The 13,273-nt window shown below is 32.2% G+C and overlaps 1 protein-coding gene across 1 annotated transcript in view; it reads right to left on the bottom strand.

Moving 5' to 3' along the window:
• Positions 1-13,273, bottom strand: part of DIAPH3 (diaphanous related formin 3) — a 423,660-nt gene that overhangs the window by 230,522 nt on the left and 179,865 nt on the right. The window contains exon 19 of the mRNA XM_044670603.1: positions 7,063-7,157. Coding sequence (XP_044526538.1) covers positions 7,063-7,157 — 95 coding nt within the window. The remainder of the gene's footprint in view (positions 1-7,062; positions 7,158-13,273) is intronic.

The raw sequence follows: 13,273 nt of genomic DNA, 5'->3' as shown, positions 1-13,273 counted from the left end.
TCAATTCACCAAAATATAGGCTTATGTGACAGAAATATAAAATTAGCCAACTAAGAAAACATTTCTTTTTTGAAATGTGAAATACCAATGTCATATTCGACACATAGAGTAACTCATTCCCAGAAAGGTGCTACTAGTTTTAAAAATGTTAAAAGAAGCAATGTTATAAAGTTATTAGATAAAATTACATATCGATGACTCACTGTGTAACCTTGGATAAAGAAAACTGGGTTATCAATCAAAATAAGAGAAAATAAATTAACTACAGTATAAAGATCTAATTAAAAGTAATATATTATAAATATAAATAAAATCATTAATATAAAATTTTATCCTGAAAGTATAAGATTGGTTTTTAAATTAATATTATATTTACTTTTTCCACATTTTTCAAAACTGATTTAGAATTATAAATTAGTAAACATTACTAAAAATCTTATTGGAAACAGCTGGGGACTCAGTGGATAGAGAATCAGTCATGGAAATGGGCCACTTGCTAATCATGTGACCCCAACTGCCTAGACCTTATCACTATCTGGCTTGGAACCAATATGTATTATTCATTCAAAGAAAGAAGGTAAGGATTTTTAAAAAAATACTGAGACTAAAGATCAAATGAGTTTTAAAAGATTAAATATTATAATTTATTAAAATATCATTTTTCTCTAAGCTAAGCAATTGCAATTTTAACCTTTTTTTACATGTTATTCTTTCTAACTCTTTAACATTTTAGAAGTCCTCAAACTTTTTCAAATAACTTCAAATTATAGAAAGACTAGGAATACGACTCATCAACATAGAGGATAATTAAATCTCCTACATTGCAAATTTATATATAAAATTATTAATTTTTTTTGCTTACCTTTTATCCAAATAAAAATCTCATGTTTTTAATAGTTCCCATTAGCCTCTTTTCATCACTTTAAAGTTTGATACAATAGAGCCAATTATTTATATAATACCTGGATAATCTTAAGTATATTTAGGTAGTAATAAAATACTTAAGAAACCAAAATAACAAGAAATCACTCTTCAAATTGCTTGAAAATCTTTCCATTGCTTTTTTAACATTTATGCTTTTTTACAAATCTTTTTATATGGTCACATTGAATGCATAGTTTTTTAAAGCTATTCTATCATTATTTAGTTTTTGTAAAAGGTTACCAGTGATCTAATTTTGAAATCCAATGGCATTTATTTTCAGTCTTTATAGACATTGGTTGTCTAAGTAGCTTTTGACTCTATTGAACACTGTCATCTACTCTAGAGACATCCTTCTCTGATAGCATCTGAAACTAAAAAGTTTCTACTGATCACCTTCCTATTTTTCTAACAACGTATTCTGTCACTCCTTTGTCCACTCAGAATCCTTTTCCTATCACCTTAATTTGAGTGTTCATCAAGGGTCTGCTATCATCTTGGTGTTTCATTTCTCTCTTAAAATTTATAAAATGTGAGGGATATGATTTTTACAGTTAGGATTTCCATCATTCCTCATGTCTAAGACATTGCACAAAATAGACAAATAACATTTACTGTATGGTGCTGAAACTTTCATCAAAAAACTGAATCCATCATTACTTCACTATATTGAATTCTCAAATTAACAAATTCATATATTATTTCTAGAATACCAACTTGTTAGCAAGGCAAGAATAATAAGAACAAGAGAGACAGGAAAAGAGTTGACTAGATTATAGAAACCCAGCTCTCTTTTTGTAGTTTGAAAGAAACTGTGACACAGAGTGACTGATGCTGCTAATTAAACTATGTCCCATAAGAATAAACATACAAGAATTTTGAAATGTGTTAGGATGCTCATCAGTTTCTGTTAAAGACTGAGCAAATCTGGCATAATTCTAAAAAGTCAAACAAATATTATAAAACTACACAATAGCTATTTATAATTCCCCATATTTACTTTTTCTTACTTGAAAATAAGTAAAAAGTAAAAGAATATTCCTTAAGACTCACGAGTACACCTCAAATAATTAAGCACTGTTTGTATTTTGAAGGGAAGAAAAGAAACCAGAAGTTTGCCTAGTAGCCTCTAAAAGCTCTGTGGCACAGAGGATATAGCAGAGCCTGGAGTCAGATCATTATTTATAGTCATTTCAGTTTTGGCTAACTCTCTATTACCTCAGCTAGGGTTTTCTTAGCAAAGATATTGGAAAGTTTGGCATTACCGCCTCCACCTTATTATGAGGAAGCTGAAATTAACATGGTTCAGTGACTTGACCAGGGTATTTGAACTCGAGAAGTTGAGTCATCCTGACTTCAGGCCCAGCGTTCTATCCACTGCACCACCTCGCTATCTTAAGGAGTCAGGTAGACTTGAGTTTAAATCCAGCATTCCTACAAGCCATTAACTGGCTGAATGACTCCAGACAAGGTCATTTAACTTCCGCCTGCCTCAAATTCCTCAATTGTAAAATGGACATAATAATAATGTCTATCTCTCAGGGTTGTGGTAAGGAATAAATGAGATAATATTTATAAAGCACTTAAAATGCCTGGCCCATAGCAGATGCTTAATAAATGTTTAATTGCCTTCCTTATTTACAGTTTTGATTTTCCAATTATTGATAAAAGAGAAGTTATATCTCACATTCGAAGGGCCATCTGAAAATTATTATAATACCCATGTATGTATCCAGTTTTCTTTTAGTTTATATATTAATATGATATATAAATGTTTATAGATGTCATATATGTACATACATACATATATATCAGCCACATAGGGGAGAAAGGTAATTCTGTTTATGACTGCTAGATCCCATTCAATCCTATTGCCACAATTTAACATACTAATGAAGAGCTTAACTTCAGTTTATTTCACTTAACTTCTTTTTATGTCATTTAGGCATCTTATATAATCCTTTAAGTAGTATATGTAGCAAAAGTGTTAGAAAGCTAGGTCTAGTTGTTAGTATATGTAGCAAGAGTGTTAGAAAGCTAGGTCTAGTTGTTAGTCGTCAGGTAAGGAAAGATAAAGCTTAAGAGCTTCTTATGTTAACTACACATCTTTACCAACACATTTTTATCCTAACTGAATAAAGCTAACAGAAACAATCAGTTGTAAAAGAAGGACTAATATTTGCTTTTCTAGGAAAGCATGTTGGTAGTTGGGTCCTCAGATTTTGACTCAAAGAGACATCTTTGTGTATCTTTAGTTCCTTCTAGTGAGTTATATGACATTAATGTCTTTCCCTAAAATATTATCTTAAGATAGCAGTGACAGGATCGATAAAGTGCTAGGACCTTGTACTAGAATTTAACAACAGTTTGCTAACATACTTTAAGCATGTAGGTTTTGTTAATTAATGAGGGTATCAACTGTCAAAAACCTATAAAAACAATTGTGAACATTCACAAGATGTATTTCTTCACAGATTGGGAATGGTGATGGACCACTGAATAAAGTCAATTTTTCAATTCAGAATTATGGCCCAAGATTTCTTTATTTCTTATAGCTAGTTGTACTGCTCAAAATTATCATTACTACAGATGGTAAAATATTTCATCTGTGTAGTATCATTATCCTAAAAACCAAGGCACAACTTTGGAAATGGGAGAAACAAATAGGACATTCATACATATATAATGGCATGAGATTTATAATTATGTAAATATAATTATATATGAGGTATCTGTGGGGTTAAATTGTCCTGATTTAATCTACAAAGTCATATCCATAGGTCAAAGTCCCTTTTATTTATTTGTTTGTTTGTTTGTGTTTGTTTGTTTGTTTAGGAGACCTTATCTTTTGTCTTGAAATCAATTGGTATTGGTTCCAAGGCAGAAGAGTGGTAAGGGCTAGGCAATGGGGGTTAAGTGATTTGCCCAGGAACACACAGCTAGGAAGTGCCTGAGGTAAGATTTTAATCTAGGATCTAGCATCTCTAGCCCTGGCTTTCAATCCACTGAGCTACCCAGCTGTCCCCTAATTTATTTTTTAAAGAAAAAAACTGAAAATATAGAAAAAAAAATAAAAGTTCAATTCAATAAATAGTGGTTTCCAGCAAAAAAAAAAGTTTTCATATTAATTGAAAAAAAAGTGAGAAAATGTAATTTCAAAAAGATGTAACAAGTATAGGTAATTAAGAAAATACTATGATAGATAACATTTCTAAAAAATGACATGCTCCTGACCTCTTGAAGTCACTTTGTTTTGTAAAACATGTAAAGATACAAAAATTTGACTTTGTATGGGGGCAGGGGAATGACACTTAAACCTGTTAAGAATCTCTACTGATTAGGAAAGTAACAAATGTTCATTTGTGAACCCTATTTCAATACTGGTACAATGCACTTTTTACTTAAAATCTTATTGATTTTAATCAATAGATCAATAATCAATAATCACAGAGATTTTAATCAATAATCACAAAAGCCATTCAAAACTTGTTCTCCCTCCACAAGTCATCACCTTTCCAGTTCATATCCCCCATCACGTTATCAAGTCAGCATTGTGTTATTCAGTCATTTCAGCTGAGTTTAATTCCATTAGTGTGTTTTTGGTAGATATTGGAGTAGTTTGCCATTTCCTCCTCTAATTTTTTTTTTACATATGAGGAAACTGAGGCAAACAGGGTTAAGTGGCTTGCCCAGGATCACTTTGCTAGTAAGGTTTGAGGCCAGATTAGAACTCATAATGATGAATCATCCTAATTCCAGGCCTGGAACTCTATCCACCACCCCACTGAGCTGCCTCACGTCAGCATTACCAAATGCCAATTTAATAGTTCCAGAAGAATGTACCACAAATACCTCAAACTACACATGTCCAAAGCAAAACTCACCTTTCTTTTAAATCTACCTCTATTTAGAATTCTGTAAGACAAGGCATTATTTGTGTTGGTAAGAATGTTTTGTATGGGAGATATATTCAACTCCTGTATGAAGACATTTGTATGGGAGATATATTCAACTCCTGTATGAAGACATAACTAGAAAGCACTCCACATATAGAATAAAAGAAGGGGGGAAAAACTAAATTATCTGTACTCAAGATATGATCTAAAAATCTATAGGCAATAGTGAGATAATTAGCATGCATCACAAATCCCTAATTTTATATATTCGAAATAGAATTACACTCTTCCCTCAACCCACCACTCCATTTCTGTCAAGGGGATCATCCCTTAAGTCAGACAATTTGTAATCTCAGTGTCACCATAAAATCCAACCTCTCATTCACCACACATTAAATACATTGCTTAAACTAGTCCTTCCAACACTTAAAACGTGCCATCTCTATCTTAGCTAACATGATCAGAACTGCATCAACTATTGGCTAGAGAAACCTCTGTCTTGGGGCCCTATTCTTTCAATTGGTTATGACTTCTGCTAGTCGCTAAATTCAGAAAAAACTCCATTTACTTCAGTTCATTTCCTTCTCTCCAATTATGTCCTCCATATCCTTGCAACTACCTGGCAATCTCTGTATCCCAATTCTTTCCCTGACTCAAAGAGTTTTAAAACCATGAAGTATGATCAAATTAACTCTCCCATTGTTTCTGGATAGGATGTGGCCAATTTACTCCCCTATTGTCTACTAACATTTCTAGTAATTTTCTGGGCCAAAGCACACTTGCCAGGCCATTATTCTCCTGTGTGTGTCCTCTCCCCACCAGAATATAAGTGCCCTTAGGGAAAATAGGTTTTCGCTTTTTATATTTATCCTTAGAGACAAGTACTAATCAAAAATATTTAATAATTGTTTCCCTCAATAAATGACACTTTCCAAATGGTCATCCACATCAAGTCTCTATTCCAAGACATTTCTCAGATTACTGATAATTTTTCTAAAGTGAATATCTGACAACATTATCTCCTTGCTTTAAAATTTAAAAAAAGCTAACCAAAACTCCTCTGCTTACTATTGTCAATAGAATCAAATATCAACATCCCATGTAACATTTAAAGTCCTTTACATGCAACTTTCAAATCTTATTAAGTAATATTCGTATTCATGCATTCAAAGATTCTTTCTAGCCTCTTCACTTTTCCTTACAAATGACAGTCTTTCTCCATTCCCTCTTACTTGGTATCTTATCCCCTTATCTGTACTCATCTCCTATAAGAATCCTTTCAACTGCTGCCCTCCTTATACCATCCTTCAAATTGATTCATATGATTACCAGTGTCCTTCTCTAAAAATTAATATTTGATTTAATGGGTATATCTAATATACAGACATAAATACACATACATTTAGACACATATGTATATGTCATAATCAATAGATAACTTTTTCACTTGTCTTTTTTATCCCTAGTGCCTAGTACGTAGGAGGCAATTAATAAATTTATTTAGAGACTTTAAAATCTACTTACAATAACAATTCAAGTTCTTCTCAACTCCTCACTATATAATCCCATCCTATTAAAAAAATAATCCTGTATAGAGATCTGGAGCACTGAATATTAATTTTAAAAATAATAATAACCTAAAATATGAACACCAAATAAAACTGTAAGGACTGAAGAATTAAATGTTGTCCAATATGAAATGTTGGTCAAATGAACTGTACCTAAACAATAGATAGTGGTACATCAAAGAAGGGTTTCCAGTAAAGACTACTAATTGAATTTAAAAAATATGGCTCTAGCATTCACTGAGAATTAGACATATTTATAAAGTATCAAGGAAAACAATATACCAATTTTTAAAATTCCCATTCTACATACAATTTAGAAAAGAAATTTGTATTTTCATATTCTTGTTTTTCTATGCAAAATAAAGATTTAAAATTTGGTCTTATAGGAAAGAATGTATTTAAGAAGAATTTATTTCAAAAAGTTTTGATAATTTCATTCAAATTATTCAAAATTATTCAAAAGAATGATAATTTTAAAAAATTTACTGGAAATAACAAAAATACTAAGTAATTATAATGAAAAGAAAATAATTTTAAAAGATAATTATAAAATTATTTTAGCAGTTCATTGTTTTGCTGGGTGTTTTAAGAATTTTCTTCAACTATCGAATTGCATTTAAAGAAATCTCATGTTTATATATTCTTGTTTAAACTACTTTTCAGTTTATTTAATTTACCTGAATCATACTTTCTGCCAGTTGTGTTTCATCTACTTCCAATATCATTTTTTTTATTTCTTCATAAGGTACACGAAAAGAACCCAGAAAGATTGCTGAAAAAAAGATTAAAATACACAATGAACAACAAAAAAAAGTATGAGCAAATAAATAAAATGAATGAGAAAAGGAAAAAAATTTGATGTTTTTGATTTATAAATGTCAAAAAGGTACTATGGGAAGTTGCATACTGGGAACTAAGATGACAGAGTACAGGATGCCCCATTCCCCCAATCCTACCACATACATGAAAAAAGAAATAAATTGCTTCAAAACAAAGAAAAGCTGGAGGAATATGTCTCACTAGAATAAGAGAAGACAGAACTTCCAGATTAAGATGGCTGGAGAAAAGAAGCAGCTTGCTTAAACTCTCCTAACCCACACAGATAGGACTCCTCAAGAGGACATAAAAACAAATCCAGACGAACGAAGGGAACCCACAGCAGGCACAGCATTGAAGGTATGTGGGATTGGAGCATTTCCACGCTATTAGGGGGTGAAACATCTCTCACTAAAACGCGAGCAGAGCAAAACCCTCTCCCCACAACATCTACAGTGCCAAAGCCAGCACACAAGAGTTAGAGCAAGTTTGGGGCATTCATTAAGTCCTTGGCAGCTACCTGGGATCACCAGGGCCTGCTCCTGAGAGAAGCAAGACTTAAGACCCTAAGAGGCTAAAGAACTCTCAGACTTGGAACACAGACCTTGATCTCCGGCACGGACGTTGAGCTCAGGCACGGACCTTGTGTGGTGACCCAGTGCAGAGGGGTGCTTGACTGTGGAAGCAGTCCCTGAGACTGATAAAGGAGCTTTAGGCAAAGGAGCAAGCAAGGGGACTACCAAGAGGTTTGACCCTGAGAACAGCTAGACTTGAGACCTCAAGAACCTAAAAGAGCACAGACAGACTGTGGCCGTAAAGATAAAGCTGAGAGGGTGCATGGTACTGTGACTCAGAAGAAAACTGCTCCACAGCTCAATGTGATAGGTAGAGAGCCTGTCTGCCTTACCCAGACTTCTGACAGAGAAAGAAATAATAATAATGGCAAGCCAGGAACAAGAACCTATAAAGAGTTCAAATCTGAGATCATGAAAAAGATGGAAGAGATTTGGCAAGAGAAGAGGGAAATAGCTTAAAAGGAAATAGACAGGTTAAAAGACAAAAACTCCCAATTGGAGAAAGATGCCCCCAAATCAAATGAAATAAGCAAATTGGAGGAAACCATGAAAAACAAAATAGACCAAATCAAAAAGGAAAATCAAAAGATTATAGCAGAAAACTAGTCTTTAAAGAAAAGAATTAGGCAAGTAGAAGCCAATGATCTCTCAAGACAGCGAGAACAAATAAAGCAAAGTTAAAACACTAATAAAGTAGGAGGGAACATGAAATATCTCACTGAGAAATTGACAGATCAAGAAAACAGACTAAAAGAGACAATTTGAGAATCATTGGTCTTCCTGAAAAAGCAGAAAATAGGACAAAGAGAGAAGAATAAACAAAGGGAAAAGAAGATGGACAAAAAAACCATAATAAGTAATAATAACTAAATGTGAATGGGATGAACCTATGTATAAAGTGGAAAAGGAGAAAAGATTAAAAAACAGAACCCCACAAGATGCTATCTATAAGAAACACATTTAAAAAGAGAGACCCAAACAAATAAAAAGAGGCCAGTGTATGCCTCAGCAAGAGTAAAAAAAAAAAAAAAAAAAAAAAAAAAAAGCAGAGGTAGAGATATGCAAAATCGTGAAATAAGATCAAGGGAATGCAGGGATGGCTCAATATTAGGAAAATCCATCAGTATAACTGACCATATCAAAAACAAAAACCAACAGAAACTACATGATCATTTCAACAGATGCAGTAAAAGCATTTGATAAAATACAACTCCCATTCTTCATACAAATATTAGAAAAAATGAAATCTTTCTCAAACTGACAAATGGCATCTATCTAAAACAATCATCAAGTATTATCTGTAATGGAGATAAACTAAAACTCTTCCCAATAGGTTAAGAGATAAAACAAGGTGGTCATTATCACCACTTTTATTTAATATTGTACTAAGAATGCTCACCATAGCAATATGGGCAGAAAAAGAAACTGAAAGAATTAGAAGACGCAGTGAAGAAACAAATATACCACTTTTTCCAGACAATATGATGGTATATCTAGATAGCCCTACAGAATCAACCAATAAACTAATAGAAATAATTAACAACTTCAGCAATATTGTGAGATACAAAATAAATACATATAAATCATTAGCATCTTTATTTACCACCAACAAAATCCAACAGCAAGAGACAAAAGAGGAACTTCCTTATGAAATAACTCTAAACAATATAAAATACCTGAGGGGTGTATCTACCAAAATAAATCCAGCCAACAAAATAAACAAAATACTTTTGAATGAACAAAATACTTTTCACACAAATAAAGTAAGACCTAAACAATTGGGAAAACAATTGGGCATGGATAGGCCAAGCCAATATAGTGGAAATCATAATTACACCTAAATTAATTTACCTATTCAGTGCCATACCAATCAAAATACCCTAATATTGTTTTGGAGAATAGAACAAATAACAACAAAGTTCATCTGGAAAAAATAAAAAGGTCAAGAACATCAAAGGAATTATGGGAAAAGAAAATGAAGGAAATAGGCTTGGCTATACCAAATATCAAACTATACAATAGTAATCATCAAAACCATCTGGTTCTGGCTAAGAAAGAGAGAGGTGGACCAGTGGAACAGACATGGCAGTTAATGTCCATAGCAATTAAGTGTTTAATAAAACCAAAGATCCAAGCTTTGAGGGAAAGAAGGGAAAGAATGCACTATTGGACAAAAACTACTGGTAAGAATGTAAAATAGTATGGCAGTGGCTAGATATGGACCAATATGTCACATCATATACCAGGATAAAGTTAGACTAGATACTTGATCTTGAAATAAAGGATGATACCATAAACAAATTAGGGGAACATGGAAAAGTTTACCTTTTGGATTTATAGATAAGGAAAGAATTTATGACCAAACAGAACATTACAAAAAATAAAATATATAATTTTGATTACATTAAGTTAAAAACAAATAAAATGAACAAATAAAACCAGTGCAATCAAGATTAGAAGGGAAAAACAAATTTGGGGAAAAAAATCTTATAGCAATTATTTCTTACAAAAGTTTCATTTCTCAAATATACAGAGAACCAACTCAAAATTTATAAAAATAAAAAGCATTTCCCAATAAAAAAATGGTCAAAGAATATGAACAGGCAATTTTCAGAGAAGGAAATTAAAACAATCTAATCACAGAAAAAACCACCTAAATCACTATTGATAAGAGAAATTAAAATTAAAACAACTCTGAGGTACTACCTCACACCTACTGGATTGGCTAACATGATCAAAAAAGAAAATAATAAATATTGAAGGGGATATTAGAAAATTGGGACACTAATACGCTGTTGGTTGAACTGTGAATTAATAAAACTGTTCTGGAGAGCAATTCAAAAACAGACTCAAAGGGTAAAAAAACTAAGCATGCCCTTTGACCCAGCAATGCCACTACTGGATCTATAACAAGGAGATCACAAATAAGGAGAAAAGATCAATCTGCACCAAAATATTTGTATGGCAAAGAACTGTTAACTGAGGAGTTGTCTGTCACATGGAAATTGGATAAACAACTTGTGATATATGGATATAATGGAATACTATTGTGCCATAAGGAAAGACAAATAGAATGAGTTAAAAAAAAAATCCTGTAAAGACTTATATGAACTGACGCAAAATGAAGTGGGCAGAAGTAGGAAGATAATGTATATAAGAGAAATATTATATGATGATGAACTATGAAGGACTAAATCATTGTCAGCAAAGCATGCCTCCAAGATAACCAACCACATCGGATTCACCATGAAAATGCTAATCACAGTCAAAGTAGGAACTGTAGGACTCTGAGTGCAGATCAGAGGATGCCCATCTCCCACTAAATTTCCTTCATGAGATCTCTATCATCTGTGTGACACTTCTTATATCATAATTTGCAACGTGGAAATATGTATTATATGAATATAGAAAAATATAGCGCATAACCTTTATCAGACTATTCACCACCTTTGGGTGAGGAGGAAGGAAATCTAGTTTTTAAAATGTCAAAACAATTGTTAAAATGTATTTCTACATGTAAAAGAAAAAATTAAAAATAAAGATGTAGCAAAATAAAAATAAAAAATAAAAAGGTATCATGTCAAAGAGGAGAATATGGCAAATTTGAAAAATGATGAAAGCTTTTCCTAAGCATTTGTTTTAAGTTCGTTTCAGTTCTGATACTTAACACTAAAATCTACATTCTCTTAATTGTTTCCCCAAGGAGACTTAAAGAATGGCATTTAAGAGTTTACATGCATGCTATCACAAAACAGATGATATGATAAAGATCTGCTGCATTAAAAATCCATTTGAATAATGAGATTTGATGTATTTTAATATAGGAAAATAATATTTTAATAACAGAACATTCTTACAACACACTATTAAAAAGTATAAGGATGTAAGGATAAGGATATAAGAATAAGTAAAGGACATAAGAAGTCTATCTAAAATTTTCTTTTTAAATTCCATCAACTTATTAATAAGTATTTCCCATAAAAAGAAGACAAAAAAATAACTAGATAAAGGGGATATCTTGGAGTCTATCAAGTCCTGAAGACCTTCTTTTTTTTGAGATGAAGATTAAGACTCAGGGATATGTATTTTCCCAAGGCTATGTAGGGTTGTCATTAAAAGATGAGGATTTGAAGCCATTTTTTCTAATTTTACATTCATTGCTGCCTCTTTAGGTATTCAAACCAATACAAAATATAAAAATCCCTCACTTGCCAGAATTTATAAGAAATATTAAATAACGATTAATTTTTTTGTATTTTATCATTGAACTTTTTAGAGGCATGATACATATTACTATTAGTTCACTAAAGCATGTACAATACATATAAAATAAAAAATTTAATGTGTACTTGATAACACAAGAATCACAATGAATATTAGTTATTGTACTTTTTCAGTCACTGATCCATTCTATTTATAATATAGTCATGAGTTCAACAATTATTAAGAAAGAGAATTCTTTTAGCACCAGCACTAATTGACCACAAACTCCTCTGTAGGTCTCATTCATGTTCATACTTTATATTCTTTATATTCAGGCAGCTCTCACTTTTCCCCTGTTTTCTGTGAGGTTCTTCTACATGCAACTCCTAATCTACTTTATTATTTTTACATAAGACAAATACCTAAATCATTCCATGGTTCTTTCGTGTAAAAATCAAATAAGCTTTGCAACACCTAATTTCCTCATTTTGACGGGGCTTTTATAAATGCTTTAATTTCATTTGAGGGCTATGTTGTAAAAGGACTATGTTCTGATGTTATTGGAAATCTAACTTCAACATAGATAAGGCTGATATGCAAATAGCAAAGGATCTATGACTTGCAAAATAAGGAACTCTTAATAGCAATTGGCATAGTTCAAATTCATGCAGTTTTTCTCAAAATTTCACTCTATAGTTATTTTTCCTTTGAAATAAGTGCTTTTAGAAATAAAACATTAAGATATTTGATGGTGCAGTGGAAAAGTACCATATCTAGAGTCAGAAGGCTCATCTTCCTAAGTTCAAATCCAATCTCTCATACATACTAGCTGTATGATCCTGGTCAAATCACTTAACATTATTTGCCTATTTAGTCATTTATAAAATGAGCTGGAGAAATAAATAGCAAACCACTCTGTATCCTTGCCAAGAAAAATCTCAAATACAGTCATAAAGAGTAAGACTTAATATTTGCTATCTTGTCCATCTTTTTTTTGGTGGGGGGTTGGGGGGGAAGGAGGTTAAGTAAAAAGTCCATTCAGCTCTCTGCTTCAGCATTATAATTATGTCTCTTAACATATTGAAAATGAGTTTTCCACATTATGACTTTAAAGCTCTCAGAAGGCATAAGGACAATTATTTTGTCTTCCTTTCCTTCCCCTCTCCCCATGCATGCTTTATTTTCTTTACTGCCCTTCCATTTTTTATCTATAAGCAAAGTTTAGTGGTCTCATTATCAAAATTAACTGGGTCAGTGGAGAGAGAGAGAGAGAGAGAGAGAGAGAGAGAGAGAG

The sequence above is a fragment of the Gracilinanus agilis genome, chromosome 3, assembly GCF_016433145.1.
Source record: "Gracilinanus agilis isolate LMUSP501 chromosome 3, AgileGrace, whole genome shotgun sequence".
Taxonomy (NCBI): Eukaryota; Metazoa; Chordata; class Mammalia; order Didelphimorphia; family Didelphidae; genus Gracilinanus; species Gracilinanus agilis.
This window is presented reverse-complemented; position numbering and strand designations above follow the sequence as displayed.